Source organism: Brachyhypopomus gauderio, chromosome 11 (genome assembly GCF_052324685.1).
Source record: "Brachyhypopomus gauderio isolate BG-103 chromosome 11, BGAUD_0.2, whole genome shotgun sequence".
Taxonomy (NCBI): Eukaryota; Metazoa; Chordata; class Actinopteri; order Gymnotiformes; family Hypopomidae; genus Brachyhypopomus; species Brachyhypopomus gauderio.
This window is the reverse complement of record NC_135221.1, coordinates 11,624,164-11,638,755: the sequence shown is the minus strand read 5'-3', so window position 1 is coordinate 11,638,755 and position 14,592 is coordinate 11,624,164. Positions and strand designations below refer to the sequence as shown.

Sequence of the window (14,592 nt, the reverse complement as noted above, 5' to 3'; positions counted from 1 at the left end):
TCCACTTGTCCTGCAGGGCCTGGAGATACAGCCGGCCGTCAGAGCGGAACATGATGGCTGTCATTCAGAAATGACAAGGCAGCTAAACCTGTGTTCCCCCGCTGATAGAGGACCTTAGAGAGAGCAGGGTCAGGACCGGCGGGTCCCAGATGGATTGGGGGCGAGCTGTTCTGTATTCAGCTGCACTGCAGCAGAGGATTGTTAGGAAAAAAAAAAACAGAAGCAACAAACGTTGTGCAGTCTGGGTTTGCAGTCTGTAGAACAGTGTTAGCATTTCCCACGATTTTGTGGTTTATATACACTTAACACACCTGAATCAACCCATCGAACAATTGATAAGAAGGGAAAAGAAAACATTCAGTGTTTGTAAACAGCTGTACGGGGAGTCATTTTTCACATACAGTATGCATGTAGTTTATATTATTTCAAGCTAGCCCCACTTTACTATAGATTTATTTTTAGTTACTTGGTATAGTAACTAATGTAAAACATTTATTAGGATTTCAAATACATCTAAAACTGAAATCCATTTTTACACATTAGAGAATATCGATCTTTTTTCTTCATGTTAGAAATGTCCAAAAAAAGCCGTAGGAGGTAAAGTGAATTATTCAGCCTGCATTCAGCAAACCACTGGAAACTTCACAGAGGATCTTCAGGGCATTGTGGGTCCCTCTCCCCTTCCTTCTGGGTCCCTCTCCCCTTCCTTCTCTCCTACCACCAGCTCCCTGCACTCCTGCAAATTGCCATTTAACTACTGTGCACATGCCTCGTCACATGAGCAGGGGAAATGCTTCCCCTGGGCTCTGCTCTGAAATGTTACGTGATGTTTTTACAACCTCTCTTTTTCCTTTACTTATTTATTTTCTCTTTGAGCTAATGCTTGGAGTAGCATATCTTTCTTAGATATTAATAATTAGTTCACAAAAGGTCCCACAACCATATTTTTAAATGTTTCTTTTTTTATATAGTTTTTCCTCAGTTTCTACTTTTTATCAGAAAATTAAAAGTGCTCTGAATTGAACGTGCAATCTGCCTTGGTCTCTTTTGACTTCTTTACACACTCAAACAGAAGGCGAGCAGTGAAAAGGTGGATGAACTTTAATGAAAACAAAGTAGCGTTTAGTCTCTGAAATATGAGAAAGACTGAAGGAAAAAACCCCAACAAAGATCATTGATACGCTGCTACAGACATATTGCTGTAAAAGCAGAGAGGCTCTTGGGAAATAAGTTCTCCAGATCAGCCGAAGACAGCAACACAGATGGCATCCACTTGTACTCGGTGCATGTCAAAGTCCAGCGAGTAAGCAACTGCGTAGGTATTGCACTGGGAGTTTAACTCTATAGCTTGTCACAACTTCCTATACGGCATTAAAGGAGATGACAGCACCCTCTTTCATAAGAGTTTCAGTGTAGTCAGCACTGGTTCTTTTTTCGTTAACTGAATGAAGCAAATTTGTGGGACTGATGGGACTCCTGTGGATTTAAATCTCCCCAGTAAAGCAGGACTTGCTGTGAAAAAGAGACAACTGCCATGTATATTTTCCTGCCGAGGGCACAAAAGCAACAGAGACAAAGGCATTATGGACACAGACACTGATGACTGTCAGCCTGCATGGCTTTTACAGTTACGATCAACAGGGAGTGAATACATTCAAGGCTGCCAAACACATTTAGTAGAGCGTCTGGAGACGTCCAATGACAAAAGACAAGCATCTGCTTTTGGACAGGCGTCTGCTTCAAAAAATGGCAAAATGGTAGTCACCAGATAACAGACAATCCCAGAATTTTGGAGAATTTATCATCTCTGACAGATTTGAGTTTGGCGTTTCTAAAACGCTTTCACTGTGGCTATGTCTACATTTGTGTATATTTTGGGGCTTTAATACTTTGTAGCTGAGATATAATGCTGGCCCACAGAGGTCCAAATTGTTAAAATGAGAGACCAGAGATCAAACGCAATCTAAAAGTAATTGTTATTTCTAAAGTTATTTTGAAAGTATGCAACATAAAAATAGACATGCTTACTGTGTGTGCTATGTTTAATAGATGTATCCAGACCTGGAGAGAAGGGCAAAAATAATTCCTTTGGCCTTGTGTTTTCTTATATCCCTCTCTGCCCTCAAGATCTTATTACAGTGCTGTCAAATGCCCACAGATTAGCATTCAATTCAGAAAGGTTAAAAAGTCAGAGACAGAAAACGAAAAGAGGAACAGGCATGTAAATGAAGCTAGCCATAGCAGTATCATTACCAGTGAAGGTTAGGAGATATAGAATAGTCTTCTACTGCTGTTCCTCATCTGCTCCATTCTCCGATAAGCTTTTACAGTGATGATGGATCTTTAAACATAATTAATATTATGAACATGGGAGAACTTTGATAATGGAGTCTGCCCTTTTTCAACAAAGTAGCAGGACAGGTCTTTAAATTTGAAATAGATTGAACTCTCACTTCTTCCTCCGCCAGCAGAAATTAATAACAGCTAGTTTACTCACAAGTATTGCAGAGCCATAACGTATACGGAGGGCTAACATTTATAGAAATAATAAGTCCTTGACTTTCTGTGCAAATGTATAATTGCGGGGTTGTTTCATGGGAGTTAAAAAAAAGCATCTGAGGGGCACAATCCTGTCGCTCTATATTTACACTTTTCAAATGAGCATCGCCTCTTACGTTGAGTATTGTGGGCTCCTCGGATGTCGACTTCACTACCCCCCCCACCCCACTCCCCCGCCTGAGAGTGAAAGGAGTGTAATGACCCACTTTCCCAGGCGAGACCTGGCCACCTTGCTGTGGTCGGTCAGTATTCACAGCTGCTTTTAATTTGCTGTAGCGCGTCGGTCGCTTTCTCCGCTGCCCACACATACATGACTAATCACGCCGGCCGCTTCAAACAACTTGAACCCTCCCTGGTGATAAATCACCTCGATCTGAACTACTGTGTGGGTAATAGAGCTGTGCTCAGGCGGGCTGGGGAGTGGGGTGCTCTAGGAGCAATTCCATTTCTTCTGGTCAGCATAGTATTGTTAGGCAGAGCTGACGATTGGGACACTTCTGTCTGAAGCATTGTTTGCTTTTATGATCGGCGTTAAAATCGGCATTATTTTTTGCCCCATTGTCATTATTTCTGCTGGGACAATGGTTCTGCATAGTGAGTTTTAGCCAGCAGCCATCCTGATCTAATTCATTGTTTAAGGAAGCATCAATTTAAGTACAAGCATGGCAATAAAGGTGTGTCAACAGATTAGATCTATCCTAAGGTTCTAAGACAATTTGAGCTAATGTCACAGTGTTTGTTGGGTAAGCTGTGACTATTCTACTTACCTGCGATATGCAATTACAGACAACTTCTCAGACCACTGATAACATCATAACAAAGACACGACAAAAGAACTGTTTCAAGAGACTGCATGATGTAACACTATGTGGCGTTAGTTGACTATTGTGGGTCACTGCTCTTTAGAGGTGGGGGGTGGGGGGAGTTTGGGATGGATGCATAGCTTATAAAAAAAATGGAAGAAGGTAAAGAGTATTTTCTCTCCACCTCATTTTCTCTCAAGCAGTCATGACCCTCTCTTTCTCGTTCCTCCTCTTCCTTCCCCCCACTGCCTCCGCTCTGGAGTATGAGTGACTGATACCCATAAAGAAGACACAATGGAATCTGTCACTGATTGTTCATGTGAATTGGCTTGCGGTATGAATACAGGCCAATCTTCTATCATGAAAGGGCAGAGGGAGTTGCATGAAATATTCATCAAAGACCTCTCCTAAGACTCTGGCACACTCTGCTGAGTCTCTATGAATGTGAAACAGATTTTACATGGCCAAATATTGAGCTAAATGTCCATTCAAGAGCTGAGTTTCAAGCCAGCTACCCACAAGGACTGTCACCTCTACTGTGGGCAGAAAGGCCAGTCTGGCTCCAATTGGTTCTCAGCCTCACCATGTGTTAATACATCGACCAAGAGCGCTCAGTACCCCAGCGGCAAAGTGGCATTTAGAAACAGCTTGTGTGAGGAGAAAGGAACCGGCGTTCACTTTTAGATACACAAGATAATTTGGTTGAACAGCATTAGCTGCTAATGAAGACCGAAGTGGGATTTTGCTGTAAAAAAAAAAACAAAAAAAAAACAATAGCAAAAATAAACAAACAAATAAACAAATAAAAAACAAAACAAAACACACTAGCGATTTTCAACATAAAACATTAGAAAAGAATATAAAGTACTGGTCATAATTCTGATTCAGACCAGAAAACCAAGAACCTCACAGGTTCCCCCAACTCTCCACAACCTCAACAACTAAAGGTTAATGTTATGATTTCACTGGCAGAAAGACACTGGGGAAAATTAATTTATACATCAAGGAGAACCTCTCTGCTGACAAGAAAAAAAAATAAAGCCTTTTCTCTACCTCGCCAAAAAGAACATGGCTGAGCCTCAAAAGCTCCATTCATGAATCAAAACCAGAAAGCATCTGCTGAAATGGTCTCTGTCACATGAAACCTGAAAACTGCATTCAGTAGAAATGTTATATCAACAGTCCATGATAGAAAGGCTGTGGTTTGAGGATATCAGTGCTTTTAAGTACTGTTTTTCTATAGCAGGGCCTAAAACAAGCAGTTTATGGATAAAGGCTGAGGAGGAGCAGGTCAATGTTTCCTCCACAGTCCTGTGAGAGACTAACTAGTTAACTTATCAACACACCAGACCATCCTAGAAGCTGTGTGTAAAAATTGTTTGTTTCTTTGTTTTGTTTAGATTTAGATACATTAAGTCTATCCCTTAAAATATGTAGTATCTTAAAATATTTCATGACATAATTTAATGATTGGTTTTAGAGTTGGTTGCTTTGAGAATTATTCAAGTATTTACTTACAACAGCATCTCCCCTATGCTGAGTGTGACATTTTAGTCTAACATAGACTAACGTTTGACAGTGAGGGAGCACTTTTTCCATATGGAGTGATCAAATGAAGAGTGGAGAAGAACCAGAGACAATTTCTGAAGAGTGAAGAGAAACCAGAGTGAACCTCTGAAGATTGGAGAGGAACAGAGAGGAACTAGAGTGAACCTCTGAAGAGAGGAGAGGAACAGAGAGGAACCAGAGTGAAACTCTGAAGAGTGGAGAGGAACAGAGAGGAACCAGAGTGAACCTCTGAAGAGAGGAGAGGAACAGAGAGGAACCAGAGTGAACCTCTGAAGAGAGGAGAGGAACAGAGAGGAACCAGAGTGAACCTCTGAAGAGAGGAGAGGAACAGAGAGGAACCAGAGTGAACCTCTGAAGATTGAAGAGGAACGGAGTGGAACCAGAGTGAACCTCTGAAGATTGAAGAGGAACGGAGTGGAACCAGAGTGAAACTCTAAAGAGTGGAGAGGAACAGAGAGGAACCAGAGTGAACCTCTGAAGATTGAAGAGGAACGGAGTGGAACCAGAGTGAAACTCTAAAGAGAGGAGAGGAACCAGAGTGAAGAGCTGCCACAGATGGAGGTTTAAGAAGTTATGGATGCAATGGCTGCTGAAACCCATCTCTACCCATAACATTCAACTGAGCGTGGGATGGTAAAGTAGTGCAGTGTTTTTCTGTTAGGTAAATTACAAGATATACAAGCGCTCTGTTCTTTGTCTGTATTTCACCGTAAAATGCAATTAATGGTCCAACTGTCACATCATTATGTATATTAGAATTTCTAAAAGCTTTTTGCATTTTTGAAATGATGCCCTGTGGAAACCTGCTTTCTTGTGCCATGTAACATTAAATCCAAACATTGATAAATAAACACTATAAAATGATTTTCAATTACCCTGACTGCAGAAAAAACAACAACAACAGTTTTATATGTTTAAATCTGGGAAGGCAGCTCTATAGTGTAAGAGAAATTACCATATGCTGGTTTCCTGTTTTCAGGGGTGATGAACAGAAGAAGGCTTGCCAAGGCCTCCAGCAGACACCCACAGAGCTCCGAGAGTAAATGTGCTAGACAATATGCTGCCTGTAGGTCACGCAACCTTCTGGCTACGCAAAATTACATCACGGCTGTAGCCCGCAAAACAACAGGAATCTCTGGTAGTTTTCTTAAGCTGTGAATAAATCCTCTTTATTAAAGGGATCTCTTTTCATTACTGGAATTTGCAGCACCAGAGCCACAAAGCCTCCTCGCTTTATTTGGGTATACTTGCTTTGTACTGGTATTTCGGTCCCTTGACTATTTCGCTGTATTGATTCTCTAATTCTGTTGTTGTCAGTTCTTTTATATCATGCAGAGATGTCAGCCTTGTGCTCCGCAGATTGTTTCAACACAAAATGTTCTAATCTCAAAGATCAGCTTGAAGTTAACAGCTACAAAACGTTGTAATCCTCTGGTGTGCACATGGCTGCACAACGTCTTCCTCTGACTGTAGCTGTGAACGGTCATGTGAGAGGATCTGCTTTAAAATAAAGGGCCCAATCATGAGACGCAGGGAGGAAGCACTTTCTCACACACTTTCTCATTAGGTCTCACTTCTCTGCTATAATACTCCACCCTCCCGCCAGTAATCCTGGAATGACTTGTCCAATTATTAACTGCTCAAGAGTTTCAAACTGTGTCCTAAAAATAAGCTAATACTCACAGCCAGGCTTTTGAAAGCTGCATTCAAATGTAATCTTGATGTGAGGAATGCATCTGTGTTTACAGCAATTAGCAGCACTGTCTGAGGGCTTTTGAACAGACTTTCTTAAAAGCAAAATTGACATGATTTTGCTGCCTACAGTCAATGTGTCTATAAGCAGAGTGCAAAATTATAGACCCAGGTTGAGCAGGGCAGAATAAACACACCGTGTTTACTCTCTTTATATACGATGGTTGTGTTATTAGTAGATAAATGAACTCCACTTGGTGGTGAAAGTGATTTCACTTTCAAGCAGTGGGTTCAAAATATCTACAAGGTCGTTCATACATTCAATGCACCTCATTTTTGAGTGGAAAACATCTTCTCTCATGCACCTGAAAGCTCAAGAGAGAAGACGAAGATCTTATTGGAAAGTACAGAAAGAGAGTAATAGGTGTGTTTATTTCTTTATTTTATCCATGAAAGGAATGAATGTCAATATTCACATAGTCCCTTTGATGTTATTAAACTTTAAAATGTTAATCAAAGGTGGCACACCATCTTCCCACTAAATTAACGGATTCACGGATGATGTCAGATGTTCAGTTGTTCTGTTTAGCATGAGAGTAATTACAACACAGGCAATTAGTCATGGTTGCTCCAGTCTTTTTTTTTGTCATCCTGCTTTAAACATACACATGAATTACACACAAATCTCTTACAGGAAGATAAAAAAAATAATGCACGAAAAAGGCTTTAGGTAAGGTTTGTAGAGGTATTGTTGCATTCTGCATTCACAAACAGCCCTGTGCACGATCAGCAATAAACGACATGCTTAATAATTTGGTGCATTGCTCCGAGAGATTCATACAATGTTCAACTAAAGTACCGGAGTGGTTGTTGCAAATTTCACACTCATTCTTGTTCTTGTTGATGTAATCACTGGTGGCAATTGTTCAGTAATACAGTGAGGATCTGCTAAATCTGCTATTGGTATTGGACATGAGATCACATTGTTTCACTTTATAGCAAAGCTCAGGTGCATATGGCATGCGAGTGAAAACTGCACATATTACACCACATTTCAAGATCAGGTGAAGAACACTAGCTAACTTAGTGAAGCTACGAATGAGCGGCCATGTTGGCTTATTACAACACTGCTCTTTGCCACGTCTTACAATACCCGCTGCTTACTGTACGAGAGACTGTAGCTCTGCTAGAAATGATTGCCTCATAAGTGGTACGTGGTTATTCTGGAGGTGTCTGTCAGTGAGATTACTGGCATGAAAGAGAGGTTAGCTGTGTAATGTTCTATTTATACAAGGATCTAAAAACTATCTTCGAAGATGATGGCATTGTTTTTCCCAAAAGCTGTCATGTCATGTTTGAGCTGTCATGTCAATGCCATTAATTTTTGTCATTTTCTTGTTACAAATTGTGCACTACAATTTTCAAGTCACTGGTTTCAAAAGGCATAAATCTAAAATGGGTGCTTTAATTCGAATGAATGCCGGTCAAAAAACTCTGGCAAGCTTTGCTTTTCACTGTGGAATTCAAAACAAAGCAGCCTCCCCTGGGAGATGACAATCATACCGCGGTTAATATTTCATCACCGAATCAAGTATTATTCCCTTGAGGTTTATTATCACTGTCCAGCGAACTGAACCACATCTGCTGGGCATGGGGGACCTTGGCATCCTACATGTGATAAGCTCCACCACGGAAGGAGCATTTGGTTTAGCTTGGGGAAACCTTCATGGAGCATTCTGAAAATTTCATTTCCAACATATATGTACGCATTTCAAATGTGATTCTAATGTCAGAGTGAAAAATGTTTTCCTCAGGCTGTTCTGTTTTTTCATTTTATAGACAGCAAATTATGCTCAACGCGTCGCATATCTTAATCACAATTTTAAATGTTTAATTCAAGAAAAAAAAAAGGAAAAAGTCATTACTTTGCAGGGCAGTGTGTAGAGCCTCCAGAATGCAGGAATCTACTTCTGCACTATGAGAGTCTGAGAGGATTTTCCAAGAGGACCAGCACTCAGGCCGGTGAGCAAGAATGAAACAGGATGTGAAGGCTCAATCAGACTGTAAATTGCACAATATATGGGGCGAGAGTGGCCAGGAAGCTTCATAGGAGGAGAGAGGAAAATGAGGCTGGACATTGTGCTCAAAGGCTGCTGCTGAGTGCTTTCTGGTGCTGGCCAAACAGAACACGCTTTTCATGGAAAAGATAAGAATAATTTGAAGCACATGAATGTACCTTTTTTGCCTTAGTCTGAAATTTTTACAGACGCTTACGTCCCTGCTACATATGACAGAGTCAAACGAATGTGTGATGTGTTGATAGGACCTTGTATACTTTACTATTAAATTTTAATACAGGTTACTATAGCATAACCAGCTACACCCAAATGCTTACAGTGCTTGGGTAGAGAGCACTGGTAAAATATTCAAAGCCATCTTAAACAAAGTTTGCTGTCAATAGTGCTCATCTAGCGCCTATGGAACAGCCTTCCCATGGAAATGCAATCACACATCATCAACATCCGTAGTAGGCTCACAGCTGGAAGGACCCCACCCGTCCTGCTCCTGTCCTGGTCTCTCCCTTTCTCCACCCCCCACTATCTCTAAATTTATCCCAGATGTTTCTTCACCGTTGGGGGAGGTTGGGGGGTTTACAAAGCTCCTCTCAGTCCCAGGGAGCACCGAGACCCGTCTCCCCATACATGTGGAGGAGTGGACACAGACCCCACGCTAAGTGGATAAACGAGCCCGACGGGGTAAATCGGCGAAGGCTTCAGACTGAAGGCCCTTCCCTGGAGGCACAGCCTAAGGCAGCTGCTCTGCTAGGGTAGCCTGCTCCATTACTGTAATTATTCTCCCTAAAGACTACACAGAAACATCCCCGTCAACAAAGAAAAGCGGAATAGAGAGAGAGGAAAAAAAAAATGTTCTATTTTGGTACTGCTCATTCAACTGTAGCTACATGGCACAGAGGACAGATGAATTACCTCCATCTTGTCGTCCCGGAGTTACAGTACTTTCCCCCTTATTGTGTTGTGGAAAACAACAGGCACCGGCTCGGCCGAAAAGGGCAGTTTGAGGACACCGGCGGTAAATAAAGCGACTCGTGAGGGCTGCTCGGTGTCCTGCGTCTGCCACCGTGGCTGAAGAGCAGGTGCTAGCACTGTTCATTAAGCAGCACATCACGACCCCGAAGGCCTTTAGAGGTGGATGGGGGCACATTGTGGAGGGGGCTGCCTTGTGGCCAGGGCATGGTGACAGGGTGAGTGAAGCAATTTCGGCCTGAATAATGGAGGACATCTCCTAAGCCTGACACCGGTGTGTGGCAGAGCCAATTTCACAGCACAGCTCCAACACCCATACATGTGATCTATTGGAAGTGTCGCCTAATACTATAGCAGTCCGTATGGCACTCGCTGGAGGTTCAGATAAGGTTCCTGGAGCGTGGAGTGCTGCAGAGGTTGCATGTGTGCTTCTGGCACTCCCACAGACTTGGTAACTCTCGTGGTCATATTTGAAAGAGTCTTCCAAGTATTTGGAGAAATCATGTTTGATTCAGTTAGGTAAAAGCACATGATGAATGCACAGTAAACACACACACTCAAATAAGAATTAGGTGAAAAGAACAGATGTCAAATTGTCGGTGGGTGCAGGTTGAATTCATGGTTATTTTTAAAAGAGAGGATATTTCCAGCTGAAGTCTCAGATCAATAATTACAATATAGCACAGCCCCTCCCCCCACACTCTTCCAGAATGGCACACCAGGAAGCAGGCAGGCATCATTACAATCACTGCGATGACATGTTTGTGGCATCTTACATCAAATGATCATTGTGAAGTAATTCATTATAACCCCCCCCCCAACTCCACATACTGGCAGGGTAAGTGATGGGAAACTCCTCCTTGGACCTCTGTAACAACATATGTTTGCCAGTAATTAAAAGAAGTTCCCAAGTGACTAGTATGTCACGTGGAAATACAATACGCCAGATAAATGTTTTTTCTATGGCTGTTTCTGCCCGCTGTGGAGTAGATGAACAGACACACCACTCGTGCTCCACTGATGTATCGACTTGTAATTAGTTTGTCGGGGGAATACACGTCACAAGGTCTGGGCAATAACTGATGACGCCTTACAGGACAATACAGCACCAGTGATAAGTGTCTGTCATGTACACATCACTCCTAAATAGGAGGCGGGGCCTATGGAATGTGCCACGTTGCTTAAAATATTCATTTTCGGGGGGGTGGGGGTGGGGGGTCAGATTACACTGTAGGTGTCAGCATGCATACTGAGAACACAACTCATGAAACACACACACACACACACACACACACACACACACACACACGCGCACACACACACACGCGCACACACACACACACACACACACACACACACACACACACACACACACACACACACACACACACACACACACACACACACAGCTTGCAAGGCTGCACTGCAACTCGTGTCACTGCTATTGAACGTTCAGGCCTTTACAGAGGCTTCACGTTGCTTGCTGCTCATAATAAGGAGCTGGCCCAGCAGACCCCATTAGTACAAGTGTAGAAGCGCCCTCGTGTTACATCTACATGACCCACACAGCCACCGTCATTAAGCACTCCATATCCTGAGAGAGTTAGCATGCTTCATACAGGCGCAAAACCATGTCCCCTTACAGTGACTCCAGGAAGGAGACTATTCTGATGCACTGTTTGGTTGTGCCACAGAGATTATACTTAGCAAAAAAAGTCACTATTCATCTTAAATTACTTATTATTGATTACTGTACGTATAGAATCAGAAAATATATTTATCTTGCATCAAGACGTTCACAGAAACAACTGTTTAGTAAATGTTCATGTATAATAACAGCACACCACATTCCACAGCTAGAATAATGTTTTTCTTCTTACCTTCCCAGGGCTTGGATTCCAAATGTACCTGAGGTTAAAAATGCACAGGGCCAGAACCAGGAACACCAGACCCAGAGTCAGGGCACCACGTTGGTAATACTGGAATCTAGGGCTTTTTTCCTTTCCCAGTTCAACCTAGCAAAAGACCAAAATCTGTGTTTCCGGCACTGAGGAACATGCATTGGCACAGCATTAAAGAGAATATGAAAATATCCCAATTATGCAATAATATACTGAAACAATTAAGAGGAAAAAAGGAGGAATAATGTAATACAATAAAATTTTAAGCCATAAAAGACAAAAGTAGAACAAATATATGGTACAATAATAATTTAAAGCTATGGACACTGGATGTATAGTACAGTGTGATGGAGCACAGCTGAGAATGAAATGATAATCACATGGGCAATTTAAATTTTTCCGAAATGGCACAAAAGGTCACATTTATTAAAATGGTCCCAAATTAAAAGTTCGCCTGTTGGACTTAATCCCCCAGGCTTAAGGCCACAAATTAATAAAGGGGAGTTTTTGTTCCAACTGAGCTCCACCAGGGACGGTGGAACAGCTTACTATTCACAGTGGACCGGTCTTGGATCTCAGAGGACACGGTCAATCAGAATTATGAAGTATAGGGTTGAACAAGCTTCTATTAGGGAAGTCTCTCGCTGAAAGAGGAGTTTATAACATTCTCAGGGAATCTCTTTAGAAAAAAAGGAAGAAAACTATTGACAACTGCTGTTATCTTTTATCTCACAGGGTGAGATAGAGAAGCACACAATAAAGAGGTCCGTTCTGCCTTGAATGTATGGTTCCCTGAATTGATCTCGACACCTAGGCAACTACATAATGAACGTGCACAAACGCCCATTCGTTATAATTTGAAGGCGGTTTGTTTCTTTTTCCTTTAAGAAAGTATTCTTATTATCATGTCCTGGTCGAAACACAGAAGCACCATCATCTCTGAAGGCGAAGCTTGGGGAACAGAAGGTCAAATAATCAGAGGGGCCCAGCATTCTTCTGAAGAAGTATTCCTCCCTGCACGGAGAGCAAAAAATGTAGCCAGAATCGGCACAGTGATCCAGGAGTTGCATAAGCAGTGGAAACTTGACTAGAGGACAAAAGGTTCCATCCACTCCAAATATAAACGGCCCTGCAGACGTACCAGGCAGCTGCCAGAGCAAAAGCTTTAAATGGGTTTTAGGCTGAGAATGAACAAGGCAGCCGGGCTGTTGCTCGGCCGGGGCCAGAGCAAGGGACGCCTGGGGCCCCCTGCTGCCCAGAGAAAGACGGAGAGAAGTTGCATGAGAAAAGACAAGAGAGAGTGAGAGTGAGAGAGAAGGGGGGAGAGAGAAAGACAGAGGAAAATACACACATGGATGGATGGGAGGGGAGGTGAAAAGAGTGCTTGCATTTTCCTGCTATTGAAAAGATAAGATTTTTTCCTTTCTTGTTTTTTTGTTTTTTTTTTTTACTTAGAAGCATAGCAGGGAAAAAAATTATACCCTACACGAGCATTTAAGTCTGCATGTGTCATTTGAGGCTTGTTTGCTTCTTAAAAAGGTGTTTTTTTTAAAGCCACCACTATATGTTTTTGAAAAAAGTAATAACTATTGAATATAATCAGATTTTTAGGAATATTGGAAAATAAATACATTACTCATACAAGAAAATCAAAACATCATTCTATGACTTTAATGATAGAGCTCAATACAACTAAAATGTATGGGTATTCAGTAAAATAAAACCCCACTGCACAACATATAAAATACAGCACTGAAATTAAAAAAATAAAATAAAAGCAATGTTTAGCTGCTGATATATGCTTAGTTTGACCATAATTTAAAGAAGACAAGAATGCAAACAATAATTGCAGTTGGCAGTTGCCCCAAACTTAAACTTATTTATTTTGGTGATTTCCACCAAATCAAATAAATATGTAAATAAAGAACTACTCTTCTGATATTATTTACTCTGATAAACCCTTTGTACTTTTCAGAAATGAATTAACTCATACACACAAAAAAAAATCTTGTCAAGCTATTCGATACTACACATAGTATTATACCAATATACTGTCAGCACAGTGATCAGTAATCAGCACATTGATCATTACAGCCAGCTAGAGTAATTGTGATCATTTGACTCACATCTTTCCAGAGAGTCTGCTGGCTACTGGACGGAAGGTTCTTCTCCATTGCTCAGTCAGAGTAGCACAGACCTCTACAGCTCCTCAGCCACAAGAAGTCAGAGAAGAAAAAGTCATTCCACTAGAAAGGCAGGAGAAGATTTGATAGGGAGGGCTGGGTTTTTCAGATGGAACTGCTTTAACACCGCTGCTTCTCTCTGTATGCTAAGCAGTGTGTCGTGTATTTAGGAGGGACATGTGCTCATGGAGGGAAATGCTACTAAAGTGAGTTAATGCAGTCATAGGTACATACAGACATGAATGATATGAACCCATACAGCAGACAGGCCCACACACTAGGCTTTCTGCACCTACTGGATTTGTGTGTTTGGGTACCAGAAAGGCATGATATAAATTAGATTTATTATTATAATAATCATCATTATTATTATTTCTCACTGTTAAAGATGACTGACTCATTCACATCAGCAGATATAGAGCCGATATAGAGCCAGGGCCGGAGTGGGCCCCTTTTTCAGCCTGGGAGTTTCATGCCCAAATCTGGCCCAAAATTATTTTTCCCTACCAATCGGCCCAAACTAGAGATTGCATGAGCCAGCCCATCAGGAATCCTCCCGAATGTCCCGATTTGCTACTCCAGCTCTGTATAGAGCTGATTTACAGCAGATATACAGCAGATAAACAGCAGATATACAGCATATATACAGCAGATATACAGCAGATATACAGCTGATATACAGCTGATATACAGCACATATACAGCAGATATACAGCAGATATAAAGCTGATATACAGCAGATATACAGCAGATATACAACACATATACAGCTGATATATAGCAGATATGCAACACATATACAGCACATATACAGCTGATATACAGCAGATATACATCTGAT

At 41.6% G+C, this 14,592-nt stretch overlaps 1 protein-coding gene across 1 annotated transcript in view; it reads right to left on the bottom strand.

The window, feature by feature from the left end:
- The window catches only part of tnmd (tenomodulin), a 33,286-nt gene extending 19,426 nt beyond the window's left edge, over nucleotides 1-13,860 (bottom strand). Inside the window, exons 1-2 of the mRNA XM_077021921.1 lie at nucleotides 13,695-13,860; nucleotides 11,548-11,682 (exon numbers count right to left, since the gene is read on the bottom strand). Coding sequence (XP_076878036.1) covers nucleotides 11,548-11,682; nucleotides 13,695-13,742 — 183 coding nt within the window. The 5' untranslated portion in view covers nucleotides 13,743-13,860. The remainder of the gene's footprint in view (nucleotides 1-11,547; nucleotides 11,683-13,694) is intronic.
- Between the last annotated feature and the right edge of the window lie 732 nt (nucleotides 13,861-14,592).